Source organism: Necator americanus, chromosome X (assembly GCF_031761385.1).
Source record: "Necator americanus strain Aroian chromosome X, whole genome shotgun sequence".
Lineage (NCBI taxonomy): Eukaryota > Metazoa > Nematoda > Chromadorea > Rhabditida > Ancylostomatidae > Necator > Necator americanus.
The window spans coordinates 22435562-22451509 of record NC_087376.1 but is presented as its reverse complement, the minus strand read 5'-3'; the positions used below and the strand labels follow the sequence as shown (position 1 = coordinate 22451509).

The window sequence follows — 15948 nt, the reverse complement described above, 5'->3', positions numbered from 1 at the left end:
GCCCAACATAAACAAAAATTTCGTTAGCTCCGAATACGCAATAGTAGATAACTACATGGAGCAACATCGAATGCGCGCTGCTCACATGACAATTTAACTACATCACAGTATTTTGCAGATATCACACGTACATTTAACAGCATGTTAGTAGATCTCTTCTGGTGGATAGCGCTGGCAGTGTTTCGTTTCTGCCGAGTACGTGTGCAACATCTGTTCGACAACGCATTACGACGAATGACGCAATAATCCAGCAGCAGTACCACAATCGTGAGCAGAAAGCAGGCAACGAACAACCATACAGCCCATACAGGTACCTGAACATTTCGTCTTACGTTTATTTTGCTAGTTTTTTTTATATGAGAGTGAGTTTTTTTTGTTAAGTCCTTTCAAGAAGAGTAAATTGTTTGATTTTTCTCTATTAGTGGAAAGGATTTCTTTTAAAAAAATCTTATCACTTCTCAGCTCAGTTAACTGATGTGTGGGATTTACAATATAATCCCAGAATCTGGGTAATCGAAGTGGTTATGGGTATGCTCAGATATTCCTTGAAACATCGCATGGTAAATAATGGAGTTTCGACTGGATGACTCGGGAACACCCAAAAGGTGGGCGGTCATTAGGTACCCGCAGCCGATTATCCTACTCCATTAATATGTGCCTGCAGAAGAGGCTGTCGGTAGGCCAGGACAGGCATATCTTACTTTAGCTGTGGTCACTAAGCCAAGTCCATCCATCACTCTATCACCACACCATTGAGGTCATGTACCGTGTTTGTATTGAAATAACGTGAGAGAGTTGACTTCTACGAAGCTTCAAAGAACAAAAAGGCAACAGCGTAGCAACTAAGAAGGTGGGTAAAAACGTAGAAAATGGAAATGCTAAAAATGAAGCAAAAATGTAGAAGATTTGTACAAGGAAAAACAACATAAGAAAACATAAATGAAACTGAAAACGTTCCAAAATAAAAGTTAAATGGTGTAAAACGAGAACCTGGTTGTTGAAGGACGTAGAATTGTGATTGAAAAACTATACTGAAAATAAAGATATATTTGTATTTATATGACTTACTTGACTCAACTGGCGGCCTGATTTCATCGTCTGACGCGATTACACCTATCTCCGCCGAGGTGTGCTGTCCTTGAACATACCTCTGCCCAACCTCCTCGATCTTTTGCGAGAGCTAACACGGAATCAATCCATCCCTCGCCATACCATATCCGGCAAAACTTTACGTCTCGCCAGAACTGCCTACCCACACTTAATATTCTCAGGCCATGTTTAACCCTTCAGTCCAGAACTTCCGCTTTCGGCCAGGTGGCCTCTTCCAGCTTGAATCCGACAATCTCCTCAAAACTCGTTGAACGAGGCGATCTGCTGGTCTCCTTAATATATGACCAAAGAAGTGAAGACGATTTTCTGTAGCCACTTTCGATGGCGGTGCAAGATGTTGATATCTTCCGTGTGTTATCTTCTGGTACACCACACCTATTTCCGCGTAAAGCTCTTCATTGTGGCATACCCTATGCCAAAAGTACCCAAGTAGCCGTCTAAGCAGCTTTCTTTTCGTGCAGTCAAGCCTGTCCAGCACCGTAAATGGTGCTGCCCAACTCTCCGATCCGTACACCATGATAGGGTGAATTGCGAATAGGTAGACTCGCAGCTTGACTTCGTTGGTGATGAGAGTAGACCACAGACATTTTGTTAAATAGTTGAATGCGGAAATAGACTTAGCGCATCTTTGCTGAATATCTTTCTCGTAGCTGCCGTTGTTCTTCAGCATATAGCCCAGGTGACAGAACTCATTGAGTTCGATCGGTTGTCCGTCCACCCTGATTCCCGTTCGGGGTCTCAAAGATCCACATCTGCTAGCATTTATCAGGGCGTAGAAGTAGTACATAGCTAGTCGTAGCTGCAGCCAGCTTTGACACAAGGTTTACAACATGTTTATGCTTCGTACTGCTTTTCGCGAATATAACAACATCATCGGGGTACTCGAGCTCAGCCTAGGGGCACCATGATGGTGTTAAAACGATGTCGGCAGGGCACTGATATACTGCTCTTCCCATAATGTCGTCGATGGCGAAATTGAACAGGAAAGGTCCTGCCACTGCTCCTTGTCTTACTCCAGTTACCACTTCAAACGGTGTTGTACATCCGGCACGTGTTCAAACTGCACCAGTTGCTCATTGATTCATGTCATCAAGAAAGCAAACGAACTTTCCTGGTACTCCATCGGCACGGAGCGTGTTGAGAAGACGGCCTCGATGAGGGGAGTCGAAAGCGGCTACAAAGTCCAGAAACGCTAATTGAATTGGCCTAGAGTACCGCTGCCAGATTTCGATCACTCTCCCGACGATGAACACCTGGTCAATCGTAGATTGGCCAAGACGAAAGCCAGCTTGCTCGTCGCGCGTTGTTTCTTCACAATGCTTAATAAGTCGGTCCAGGATAATCCACTCCAAAACCTCGTGCATAATACGCAACAAAGAGATTCCTCGATAGTTCCTAGGGTCCGTGACGGATAACTTCTTGTGGAGGGGAATTATGATAGCGTGTCTCCACGAGTCAAGTATCCTTTCGTCTGCCCATATTGAACGGATGATATTTGTCATTTCAGGAATCCAAGCGGAGGAAGATATTCCAGCATTTGTGCGCTAATCCCGTCGTCTCCTCCAGATTTCCCATTTCTCATCTTTTGGATACAGACCAGAGCATCCGACTCAGTCGGTGGTTTGTCGCTAACCGCGGTCGGCGTACGAAAGTGTTCAGGAGCTGACGGCGCTTGCCGATTTAGCAAGGTCTTGAAGTGATCTCTCCAGTTGGAAGGGTTGCTTCAGCGACATACTTTCCACTAGCAGTGTTGAGGATTGGAGGACCTTTTCATCTTGCCGCTACACTAGTTTAAAGGCATCACCCCACGAATCTGGGATGGTGCGGGTTTCAGGTGGGTTATGCCTATACGGAGTCGTAGAGTATGGAGAGAAGGGTGAATTCAAACTTCTTCTGCGGCATTTGAACCGGGAGGGTTTCCTTTGCAGCGTCCTTGATGCACTTTGTGAAGAAATCCGCATCGCAAAGCTTCTTCTTGGTCCGTACTGCAACATGAATAGACACACGTTGACGGAAATTCGTTCTGCATTCTTCGTCTTTCAGACCTGCGATGTTGATTTTTGGTTGAGGAGATACTCCTTGGTTCCTCTTGTAAAACCGTATCTTAAGGCCGAGAGGAACTGAACGGTTGTCAGAGTAGAAAGCAACGTTCCAAACAGCTCTGGATTTACGGATATCCGAGTGAGGGATGTTCCTCGTCAGAAAATATTTGAGCTGAAGTTAAAGAGTCCTCATCTTCCGCTTGTGCTTCTCTTCAGGCGTTAAAGGAGTTGAACCCTGCCACGTGAGCTGATGACGTCGATGATTCCTCTCAAACGTAAAGGTGATGATGAGGCTCGTCTGCTCACATAAGTAAACCATACGGTCACAGTTATCCGATGTGCGACATGAATCCAACATGAATAGACACACGTGGGCGGAATTTCTTTCTGCATTCTTCGTCTTTCAGACCTGCCGTGTCGATTTCAGTTGAAGAGGAACTCCTCGGTTTCTCTTGTGAAACCGTATCTTGAGGAAAAGAACTGGACGGTGGTCAGAGTCGAAGGCGGCGTCCCAAACAGCTCTAGATTTCCGGATATCTGACAGAGGAGTGTTTCTTGCCAAAAAGTTGTCGAGCTGAAGCTTAAGAGTCCTCATCTTCCGCTTGTGCTTCAGGCGTTAAAAGAGCTGACCCTTGCCACATGAGCAGATTGCGTCGATGATTCCTCGTAAACGTGGGAGCGATGATGAGCCCCGTCTGTTCGCACAGGTCGACAAGACGGTCACCGTTGTCCGACGTGCACTCTGCTGGATAATACCATTTTTCAGCACATAGGATTGTTGTTCGAGTCTCATTTTCGCATTTGCGTTGATTTCGACAATGACGACTTGCTGGCTGGCTATTTAAGACATCACGGCCTTGATTTCACCATAGGGTCCTTACTGTTGTCCTCAGCGGTTTTGGTAGCTGTGTGGGCAATTATGATCCAAAGTTTACGTCCTCTGCGATCCCGCAGTAGTACGAAGGCGCATCTTGACGACGTTGAGTCAAATTCTTCCGCCAGGTTGTTGTAATCGTTCCTCACAGTTATCGCACAATCACTTACTTTCTTCTTATCAGCATCGCCGCGGTATATGGTGTAATTTTCGAAGCTGATGACGGGCCGACCTCACATGCGTGTTTCCTGCAGTGCAGCAAACGGCACGGAGAGATATCGCAGAAGCATACACAGGGCGGTTTGTTGGAGTTCACTCTCAAGTGTTCGGCAGTTAAGCGTGACCGTGAGCGTGAATGTTTGTTGCCAAAGAATTCGTACCCCCTCCAGGCAGTTGACCTTTCAGGTTATGGGCTTTGGCGATGTGCTAGACGACAGCACCTTTCTGCAATGTGTGGGAATCTTTCGCCATATAACAGTGCAGGTTATATGGCTGGTGCGTTCAAAATGCGTACACTCGAACGCCCGATTGCGTTTAGCTGAAGCAGGGTCACGACGAGCAGGCAGCAATCAGACTTGTATACGCAGCCGCTTGTATTTATATAGAGCATTTAATGCACGTAAGATACTGCAATTGTTTGTAAAGGTCTCGATTTGTTTGTTGTACACAAATAAAACCCATATTATTTTCTATTTGTGGCATTTCGTGTGCAATCGTTCGATGTATCTCTTATACGTAGGCGATCGATACTCCGCCATCGAGGCATCGGGCCTCAGCCGATGAAGACCGAAGATGGACAATGTGATGTTCAAAGCTTAGAAAATTTAACAGTGTGTAAAAGAGAGGAATTTGGTCGCACGTCGTATTTGAGTAACTCCATGACGTCTTTTCCATTTCACCTCTATTACTCCGCATGTCTATCTCCTTGCACGCTTACCTCAGTTTGGTAACATGCCTTCATCAAAAAGTGGAAGCATCCATGCAAGAGGCTGCTTAAATAGTCGCCAACTACATGGTCTGAGGTGGAACGTTATCGTTATCAGTACGATAATGTTGTTCACGTCATTTTACGTTTAGACATCATTCTGTGTTTGCTGTTGGGGGAAATCAGAAGAAAAACCAATACTTCGAGAAATACTCTCAATTCGTGTCTGTTGGTTATATTGGTATCGAAGGAGTGTTTGGAACTAAAGTTTGAATATTTTCCAAATGTGGAACTTATTGGTTTAGAAGAAAAACAACGAAATCTTCCACTTTTATTTGTTATTTAAAAAAAGGAAGAAAGCGTTGTTTGAACTACACAAATCTAGTTTCACAGAAAATGCCATTGATTAATTTTTATTGATCAGTGAAGGGGAGCGAAGCGAACACCATTCATTTGACTAGTCTGACCAGTTTTAGATTGGTGTTATGTATGTACCAATCTAACCTTCAGTGTTCTTATCTTCCGATTAAATGCAAAAAATGGTATCAAAATGACCCGTTTTGTCCACTCGTTATTTCAATCACCTGGAAAAAATTAAAGAAAATAAAGGATCAAAACACATCATTCTTATAGTACGAGAAATTCTCGATCAAGCGGCGTATAACACTTTGCCGAAACTCTTATTTCCATATGAATTTTTAAGGTTTTTGTGAACAGAAAGACTTTTTTAAATACTTTTTTGAAACAAATTTAGTGACAACCGAATACCATGAATTACGAAGTACTTCAAGAGACTTGTCCTAAGCAGAAGTTTTTTTTTAGCTTAATTTTGAAGCATCTACGTACACTTATGATTTCTTGATATATACCGCTGACATTTCTAAACCTAGTATCTGTTCCCATTTCTAAATTCAATGCTTAGTATATTGTTCGGGAGTAAATTGAAAAAGCAGTGAAAAAAAATAAATAAAAAAATAAGAATGAAAATGGCTGCTTAAATAGTAGCGAACACTTTACATGATCTCACGTAGAACGTTATCTTTATCAGTAGGATGATGTCTTTCACGCCATTTTAAGCTAAAACATCATTCTTTGATAACTGTTGGGGAGGGGGGAAGCAGGAGGAAAACACATATTTCGAGTAATGCTTTTAAATTTCGTATAAATATAATATATTGGTAAGGAGTGTTTGAAGCCGAAGTTTGAATGTTCTCCAAATGTAGAACTGCCGCGTTTAAAAGGGAGACCATGATATCTGTCGCCAAGATTTATTTTAAAAAAATGAAAGAAGAAAACGTGTTAGAAATGCACGATTCTTATTTTGCGGAAAATGTCACTACTTTTAGTTCTTTATTAATTTTGATTAATTGATCAGTGTATACTAGATAAAAAGGATGAACTTTCTCTGGCGGTAATCGATCTCCATGGGATGCGATACCATGCTCACTTCAATTCTGATTCGTTTGAGTTTTACGAATGCGTAACTAGCCCATACAATAACTTGCGGGGGCCAGCTTGGGCGTTTTCGAACCATCTACTATTGAGTTACATCAGACCGACTGCGCTACTCCCGAACAATATACTAAGCATTGAATTTAGAAATGGGAACAGATACTAGGTTTAGAAATGTCAGCGGTATATATCAAGAAATCATAAGTGTACGTAGATGCTTCAAAATTAAGCTAAAAAAAACTTCTGCTTAGGACAAGTCTCTTGAAGTACTTCGTAATTCATGGTATTCGGTTGTCACTAAATTTGTTTCAAAAAAGTATTGAAACCAGTCTTTCTGTTCACAAAAAACTTAAAAATTCATATGGAAATAAGAGTTTCGGCAAAGTGTTATACGCCGCTTGATCGAGAATTTCTCGTACTATAAGAATGATGTGTTTTGATCCTTTATTTTCTTTAATTTTTTCCAGGTGATTGAAATAACGAGTGGACAAAACGGGTCATTTTGATACCATTTTTTGCATTTAATCGGAAGATAAGAGCACTGAAGGTTAGATTGGTACATACATAACACCAATCTAAAACTGGTCAGACTAGTCAAATGAATGGTGTTCGCTTCGCTCTCCTTCACTGATCAATAAAAATTAATCAATGGCATTTTCTGTGAAACTAGATTTGTGTAGTTCAAACAACGCTTTCTTCCTTTTTTTAAATAACAAATAAAAGTGGAAGATTTCGTTGTTTTTCTTCTAAACCAATAAGTTCCACATTTGGAAAATATTCAAACTTTAGTTCCAAACACTCCTTCGATACCAATATAACCAACAGACACGAATTGAGAGTATTTCTCGAAGTATTGGTTTTTCTTCTGATTTCCCCCAACAGCAAACACAGAATGATGTCTAAACGTAAAATGACGTGAACAACATTATCGTACTGATAACGATAACGTTCCACCTCAGACCATGTAGTTGGCTACTATTTAAGCAGCCTCTTGCATGGATGCTTCCACTTTTTGATGAAGGCATGTTACCAAACTGAGGTAAGCGTGCAAGGAGATAGACATGCGGAGTAATAGAGGTGAAATGTAACGCGGGCAGTGGACACCGCTACAAAACGGTTGTGGCACCGTCCGCCTTTCACCAATCCGACGCCGTTGCATCCGTCGCCCCACTCTTACCTCTTTATCACGCCAGCGCACCAACTCGACGCCATGGGACCCGTCGCACCCCTTTTTTCGAATTTCGTGACTGACACACACACGTGACAGAATAAGCTCGTTATTATGTATCAGTCTGGACGTCCGGTTAAAGGCGGAGTCCAGACTTTTTTGTGGTGTTCTCTTCGCTCGCCTTCACTGATCAGTTAATCAAAATCAATCAAAAATTGATGGTAGTGATATTTTCTGTAAAATCAGATTTCTTAACAAGGTTTTCTTCTTTTTTTTTTACTATGAATGAAGGCAAAAGATTTTATCGTTTTCTTTCTAAATGCGTCAGTTCTACAATTTAAGAGTATTCAAACTTTAGCTTCAAACACTCCTTCGATTTCAATATGATGTAGACACAATTTTAAAGCATTACGCAAAGTATGGGTTTTCTTCCTGTTTTCCCCAACAGCTGTCAGTGAATGATGCTCAACATAAAATGACGTTAAAGACATCATCGTATTGATAAAGATAACGTTCCTCGTCAGATCATGTAAACTTTTGGCTACCATTTAAGCAGCCGGTTTAATTCTAGTTTCCAATTTCTAAGAAAGGCATAATACCAACCTGAGGCAAACATGCAAGGAAACAGACGCACGGAGGAGTCATAGAGGTGAAAAGCAAAGCGGGCAGTGGCCACGTGTATGAAACGGTTACAACGTCCCATTTACCTTTTGCGACATACACACGAAGATACTGCGCGATAATAGTGCATCATGGCAGAACAATTCGACGCCGTGGGACCCGGAAGCACCCCTTTTTTGGATTTTCGTTTCACACACACACACACACACACACACACATACACACATACACACATACACACACATACACACACACGTGACAGACTAAGCCCGTTATAGCTATGTAGCATGATCATGATGTATAAAGAAATGCAGAAAACTCCGTTGGTCTTCGCATTCCAATACCGAAAACTTTGATTTTCATTTCCAAGTTTGAAAAAAAAAACATCTCACGACTCATTTCTCAACCCGACACAAATCTTTTGTTGATTGCTTGATTAACAAGTTGTAGCATTTTCAAGTTGCTTACAAAGTCAAAAATTTTCGATGTAGCCAATGTTAATGGAGAAATCAGTTATCAACTAAATAAATTGAAATTACTGAACTAATAGACTATCAGCAGATAAATTTGGGCGACCATTAGCCTTGCCATCTAATTAATAAGCTGAATTTTCCACACAATGTGTTCAACAGTCACATTATGGATTGAAGGCAAAGCAACCTCACAATACGCCAAAATGTAAATAAAAAGCGAGAAAAATTGATAATTAGTGGAAAGATGGTCAAGGACAATTATTTTATTTTAGTCCATCATTTAAAAGATTGGCATTTTCTTTGCTCTTCATGCAAACATCGCTTTGAGTTCGCGCAAAATCTGTGCATTCGAAAAATGATGCATAAGAGATGATGGCGTATACTCTTGCATCAGAGGTTTGGAGTGCAGTGTTAATTCAGTTTCACTCTTATTCCATGTTTTACCTTTAACGGTGATTATGCTTTCAAAAGTGACTTTTGCTCCAAAAAGACACGACTCCTCCGTCTGCATAGAATGATACTGTGATGGAATTTTTCTTGCTTGCTATGCAACGATTCGCATTCCATCAATCTGTTGAAGCTGTTTTTTGATTCTACTTCTGCATGAGCCGCGAACATTTAATCAAAGTTCTAGATAGTAGCAATTTTGTGAACTTTAAATTCTGGTTATTGGTGATGTACACATTGTTTTCTTCCATTCAAGTGAGAGCGCTGTATAGTGTACAAGTAGAGGAAATGTAACACTCAATATAAAAGACAGATGAAAGAAATTGATCTGTTTAGAACTTAAAAACACACGGTTATTTCTGCTGAATTTATGGCGGGAGTTCATTGACCTCAATGTTCGCCGTTCGTTCGTTTTTTTTTCCAGTCTTGTGCGGCGCCGCGTCTTCCGGACCGTTTTTTACGGCAATTAGCAAGAAATGGACGGAAACACCTCCCTCTCCGTAGTCTCCCATCCCGTATACGAATACTCCATCTGAAATCTCCACCACCTCAGATTCGTGGGGTGATGCCTTTAAGATATAGGCCGATACAATTAAACGTGAACACTTTCGAAAACTTGCTCTCATTTGCTGCTGCTTTCTAGAGCTGCTCCTCTATACTCATTTTCGCTCTTTGATCTCACGTCTAGTCACAAGTTTCTCAAGTTGAAGGTGTCTTAAGTGCCTAGTACAACGTATTTTCCAAAAAAGAAAGGATGAAGAAGTAGGAGCACCAAAACTTGATGTCGATGAAACAACTATGTGCACAAAGGACTCGCTAATGCAGTGAAAGTGTAGGAAAAAGAAGAGATTTGTATGCTCGTATCTGAGCGGACACTAATCTGCGAACAACATTGAGATTTTATTCTAAGCATGGCCTGCTTTACGTTGGCACCACTTCCAGAGATATACTGTCTCTTGCTTTGAGAAGTTCGAATGCTCTATAACAGTATTTGGTTGTAGCAAGAACCAGACACACAGAAATATTAGGAATTTAGACAAGCTTATTAACATTACTGAAGAAAAACCTTGCATAATTGGAACGTTATTGTTACAGGTACTAAAAAAATTAGAAATCCAATTTTTAATTCTAGTTGTACTGGATACAGACTTCTGCCGGGAAAAATTTTCCTCTTAATCCTAAGAAACAATGTTTCACCAGAAGAAAACTCGAAATTAATCACTGATCAACTCACATACTGCCGGACACCATCAATATCTTTGGGCAGAACAGTGCCATGTTCATAATGTTCCTCTGTATTACTCAGATCGTCCATCATTACCGTGTCAAAAGCATCTGTATAGAATCGAAAGGCATGGAAAATGTTAGTGGATTTGTCACAATGAAGTGTGTCCAAAATGGCCAACGGTGTGCTTAAAAAAAAAGATAAAAGAAATAAAAAATAAAAGACAAAAAATGGAGTCAAGAAGAAATGACACAATGGAGACAAGGTCAACACTGAAGTTCAAATGAAGTTTAAATATGTTCCAGTTCTGCAATTAAAATGTGAAGACATTGGTGAATGCCGTGGCTGCAATAAGCAAAGACACCTATTAATCGCCCATGTTAAAAAAAAAAGTAGACGACTCGGAAGAAGTAGAGTAGTAGGGAACGTTTGTGGAGCCTGAGAATGCTTAAGCAAACAACTTAATCAATCCGTACGGTTGTCCTTTTTGAAGTACACCCTGAAAAAGGCTGCGTTTATTCACTACCTAAAGCAAGTTGCTGGATGAGCATAAGTCTTTCCGTTGTTTGTTATTTTCAGGTAAGGTGGTATACAAATTTACAGCATAATTAGAAAAAAAGACAGACAATTGGAAAGACACACTCATAAAGATAAGGATCTTGCGTCAGATCACGTAAAGAGCTAGCCCCTATAAAGCGGACCTCCGATCAATCGTGCAGGAAACGGAACCTCTAACCGCTACACTACACCCGCAATTCTTAACCACTCGACCAACTTTAATTTTATCGATTTAACACCGCAAACCTTTTTAAATGTACTACTCGTAGTTTTTTTTTTTGCGTTTCGCAAAAATCAAGGCGATGATCGAAGTATTAACCGTCTGTATTCAATAATTAATCAGTCACAGTCGCAAAGTAAAATTGTGTAAGTAATAAGAACCAGGTGGAAGTGCGTTTGAAGCGTGTCCTGTGTCGTCATTGGTGTTTTTTTTTTGCCTGTTTTGCGATCTTGCTGTGGATCAAACTCTTGAACACCGGTAATCAGTGTCAAAAGGGAAAAATTTTCCTTGTGAAAACATACTGAGAACTTCTTTAACTTATATTTGCACACATGTAGCAATACACATCTGATTCTTGCAATGAGCTAACTATGGCGTCTATATTAATTGGCTTATTAATGAAAGATTTAATAACTTTTTTCCTAATGGGTCCATAGTTCACTTGAAGAATATTCGAACTTAATTTTACACCTATATTCCTTTGCTACCGCCCGCTACAGTTTGGAAACAATATTTGAAGCATCAGAGTTTCTCCTCCTTTTCTCTAACAATTGGCATAGGATGATATGCCAACATGTAATGACGAGAACGTCATCATCGCACTTACAAGGTAAGGTTAGGATTGTACTTCCGATCAATAAACTGTTAGCTACTATTTAAACAGCTGCACGCATGCCTGCTTCCATTTTCAGGAGAAAGGATGTTACCAACCTGAGAAAAATGTGAAGAAAGTAGATATGTAATCCGCTTGGAGTTATAGCCCGATACGGCTATGCCAATAACCGGCCTGATTTCAGTTCTTGCCCACTCGCAACAACTGTGCAAAACTCTACGCTTTCTGCCGTCGGCGCACCAATTTGATGCTGGCAGGTCCGTCTTGCCCCATTCTGTCGCACTCTAACGCTGACGCACCTACTTGACGTTGTGGAATCCGTCTTCCTGCTCTCTGATATTTCGTCCCGTACATATAAATTCATGACAGACTAACCCCATTATTTTACAGAATGATATTCCATCCTTTCACACCGCTATAACATCAAGGCTTTTCTGACCTTCATCGCCTCCAGTTAACATAGAATGGTGTGATAAGTGATAAAGGACAATGGATAGTGTCTGGCGTTAATCAATCCGCCGTGGATACGCCACCACGTTCTCTTAAATTTAGAATCGTTCGAGGTTTACGAACGTATAACTGGCCCATACGATGACTTTTGGGGGGTAGCCGATGTGTCAAGTCAATGTTCTCATCCTCTCAAAGAAGTGTGGTACCAATTTATCGAATCCGGAGGGAAGAAAGGCTTGATGAGCTCTAGGGCGGATTCGAACTTCCGATCGATCGAGCAGACAGTTGAACATCTAACCGCTACACTACATTCGCCCTACGAGAAGTAATGCTTCTCAAGAAATTTTCACGTAAGCTAAGATCCTCAGTGACCTTGTTTTAGTGTTATATCTCATCAGATCAAAGACTTCGTCCACTTTATCAGTCCTTGCGTGTTTTTACAGCATTCGCTTCGACAGTTGGTAGAATATCGTCCGAGTCTGAATTCCGAGTCTGCAGGAACGGAAAAAAGAGTGGATGTGAATCCGTCATTGAGAATTTTTCTCAAGGGGATAACTATCCCATCACACGTGAGACACGAGTTCTTGATTAGGAGCTCCTCGTGTTTCAATGTCTTCCACTTTTTGTCATCTAGGCAACTTCCATACGCTTCCGCTCCGACTTCCATACTCTCTAGTGAGTGAACAATATTGCGTATTTGCCGGATAGGACTTTTGACGTATGATCTTGTTTTATGGATATGCAAAGAACCTTCCAAGCCAATTTAAGATTTCCGAGTCGATTAGGAAAATGACCCTATTCATGCTTACTGAAGACTTTAAGTTTAAGAAGGTATTGAGGGTAAGTCGTGCTCCGATAGTTATGGCGTTTACCTCTTGCTACTGATCCTTCCATAGAACTAGTTAAAAGTGTTTTGCTTTGCGCAATGGTATGTACAGTCGTAGTGGGTCATGGATGGAAGCAGTCTGTTGAGGAACGCTTCTTTTGCGGACAAATTCTGTCGTAGGCAGGTCAATTGATAGCTAGAAGCTGTCGATTATAGAATCCCAATAAATTTCAAGTATTTTAGGGCACAGATTTGAAGAGCGATTTGTTGTGGGGCGTTCAGTTCTTGTGCGTTTATATTAGCTTTTTCTTCCTTCTCGGGACTGCAGAACTCCTTTTCTACACGAGAATGAATGTTCCAGTGACGCTCCCATAAATTTTCATAGTCATGAGATTCCATGTAATGTACTGACGAGTGGAGTTGATTTCCATGCTACGTTTAATCATTTATACGTTGTCCAGAAATCATATATCCTACGGGTCCTATCCTGGGTACGAGGATGAGTCCAGAAGGGAGAGTAAAATGTGGTGTTTGAAACTTGATAAAGTTACAGAGTTGATCGTAGCCAATATTTCTGGAGGTGTAGTGATTTTCTCGCATGGAGTACTTAGTTTTATCGTTGTTGATGAATAAATGGTAAGTCTTCTTTCTTTAAGGTTGCTTGAGGGAATTTTGTATTGCTTTCCTCCAGAGCCCCATACACTCAAACTTGTCTTGGTAAATTTCATTTCTGGTATCCGCTCCAAAGGTTTGCGGTTTCATAGTAACGGTGGCTTGACTAAGTAGTTTAGTCTCCATGTGCGACTTTCGATAAACCTCGGCATGTTGATGCTTCAAATTGTTTTCTTTAATAGAGCCGGACACGAGGTTGTTATAATCCCTTATTCGTGGCTAACGTTTTGGCGATATTGCCTTCTTCAGAGTCTGAAAGGGCGAAATCGAAAGTGATTAATCCGATCAAACGACTTGTCCGCCCAACAAAGAAAGTCCCACGTTAACCGCATTATAACAACCTCGTGTCCGGCTCTATTAAAGAAAACAATTATTTAAGTAGTTTAGGTTCCTTAGTTTAACATCACTAAAGCTTCGATCTGCCCCTGTATCTAAGAGTATCCGAAGCATAATTAGCTCTTGAGTCCTTGGATGCAGTGCCTCAAAAGTTTCTGTTAAAAGGAATGTGTCTCCTTGTCGGGTTTTATTGGAGGTATCCTCTTCTCTCATCATTGTGAGATTGGGTATTGAGCACTCCATAACATGTGTGCTTTGCTCCTCGCACGTAGAGAAGTTCCTCCGTGCATGTGACGGCTTCTTCCTTTCTTCTTTTTTTTTTGGACTTGAATCAGGACCGTGCTGAGGAGGCTTAACGCCAGTAGTCTTGAAGCATGTTGACGTATGATGGTTCCTCCCACAATTGATACAGCCCTTTCTTTTCAAGTCGGGATAAATATGCGACTTTGATCCGCACCCAATGCAGCGGATTGCCTTTCTTGAGTGTTCTAGTTGCGCTTTAGGTGTTGTGTTTTTTGTGCATCCTGTGGACCAGTGGTCTTTGCTATCGCCGTAGAAACAAAAAAGGGACGGCTCTCTGGTTTGGAGCTCTAGTTCCTTCGTAGTTTTGGTTAAAAGTTATAAAAGGTCTATCTTTTTTGGCAATTGTAGTTCGATTTCTTCTTCGCGTTTTACGACAACGTCATAAGTTCTGTCATAAGTTTCTTGAATGTCTCCTTGGAGCAGAGAGACCTTTTCTTCAAGCGTGCGTTGAATCCTCTCTGCATATTTAGAAAGAATCTTTGTTAGCTGCCATGTACTACTGGGAAACGTGCCTTTGCTTTCAAGTTTTGTGGTAATGGCCGACAGTTGATGATGCAGTTTCCTTTGGTTCCTCAGTTGTAAACTTCTGGCGCTCCAATACTCTAGCTGACGATGTAATCCAGTGATTATATTCTGAGCATTGCCGTGTCTCTCCTTCAAATGCTTTACTGCTAGTTGATGGTCTTCAGAAGTGATTTGAAAACGAACGCTTCTCCCTTTAATACCCTCAAATGATAGTTAAATTTTTTACAAATTTGAAAGCGGTAGGGAATGTACCGTTGCGTTGAGCAGCTCCCAAAAGCTATCCCACTGCCAGGTTCTACCGTTGAACTCCGGTATTGCTAGCCTGCCTTGGAGTAGGAGTTCTGCCTTGGCTGCTGGACATTCTCACGATACGATATGTGTTGAAGATGTAGGGGTATGAGATGCTAGGTTAGCCTCGGTAATTTCCAACGTGAGAAGCAGGTTGGTGGTTTTGGAAATTAGTTTTTCAGCATTGGTGATATATCCGAAAACTTTACCCTCTTCTTCTTTGGTGATGGGTTCTGATATTTCATCTATTGTGTCTGTAAATACATGTAATGCACCTTCAAAAGTTGCTTGAGAAGTTTTATTTTTCACAATAGGATTCTGGACTTGAGTTGAAGCTGCACTGCATGCTTCTTTATCCTCTAGATCGACGTTGCTTCCTTATTCTGCAAACTTTGTCAAAAGTTGCGTTAATGAATTGGAATGCCTAGTCAAAACTCTTTTGGCTAGGTATTGTAATTTTCCTGTTAGGCATTCCAATTTCAAATCCAATTCCAAATTTCCCTTTTGACACTGATTACGAATGTTCAAGTGTTTGATCCACAGCAAGGTCTTGATTTTTGCAAAACAGGCAAAAGAAAAAAAACACCAATGACGACACAAAACACGCTTCAAACCCATTTCCACCTTGTTCCTATTATTTACACAATTTTACTTTGTGACTGTGACTGATTAATTATTGAATACAGACGGTCAATACTTCGATCATCGCCTTGATTTTTGCGAAACGCAGCAAAAAAAAAACCACGAGAAGTACACTTTAAAAAGTTTGCGGCGTTAAATCGTTAAAATATCGTTCTTAGAAACTTTTGGGTTTTTCTGA

The 15948-nt window shown here is 41.0% G+C and overlaps 3 protein-coding genes across 4 annotated transcripts in view; all 3 read right to left on the bottom strand.

The window, feature by feature from the left end:
• The window catches only part of RB195_024818 (uncharacterized protein), a gene marked incomplete at both ends in the record, with an annotated part of 31326 nt that overhangs the window by 837 nt on the left and 14541 nt on the right, over positions 1–15948 (bottom strand). Inside the window, 2 exons of one of the 2 annotated variants that reach the window (XM_064212729.1) lie at positions 132–314; positions 10347–10524. In XM_064212729.1, the coding sequence (XP_064068610.1) occupies positions 132–314; positions 10347–10524 (361 nt within the window). Of the gene's footprint in view, positions 1–131; positions 315–10346; positions 10525–15948 lie in introns of those variants that run through there. The other variant, XM_013449231.2, reaches the window with a different exon arrangement.
• RB195_024821 (uncharacterized protein) lies at positions 1268–1897 on the bottom strand (the record flags this gene model as incomplete). Its single annotated transcript, XM_064212733.1, has 1 exon — positions 1268–1897. One exon carries the CDS (start codon positions 1895–1897, stop codon positions 1268–1270), a length of 630 nt encoding a protein of 209 aa, XP_064068614.1.
• On the bottom strand, positions 2184–2612 carry RB195_024820 (uncharacterized protein; the record flags this gene model as incomplete). Its single annotated transcript, XM_064212732.1, has 1 exon — positions 2184–2612. One exon carries the CDS (start codon positions 2610–2612, stop codon positions 2184–2186), a length of 429 nt encoding a protein of 142 aa, XP_064068613.1.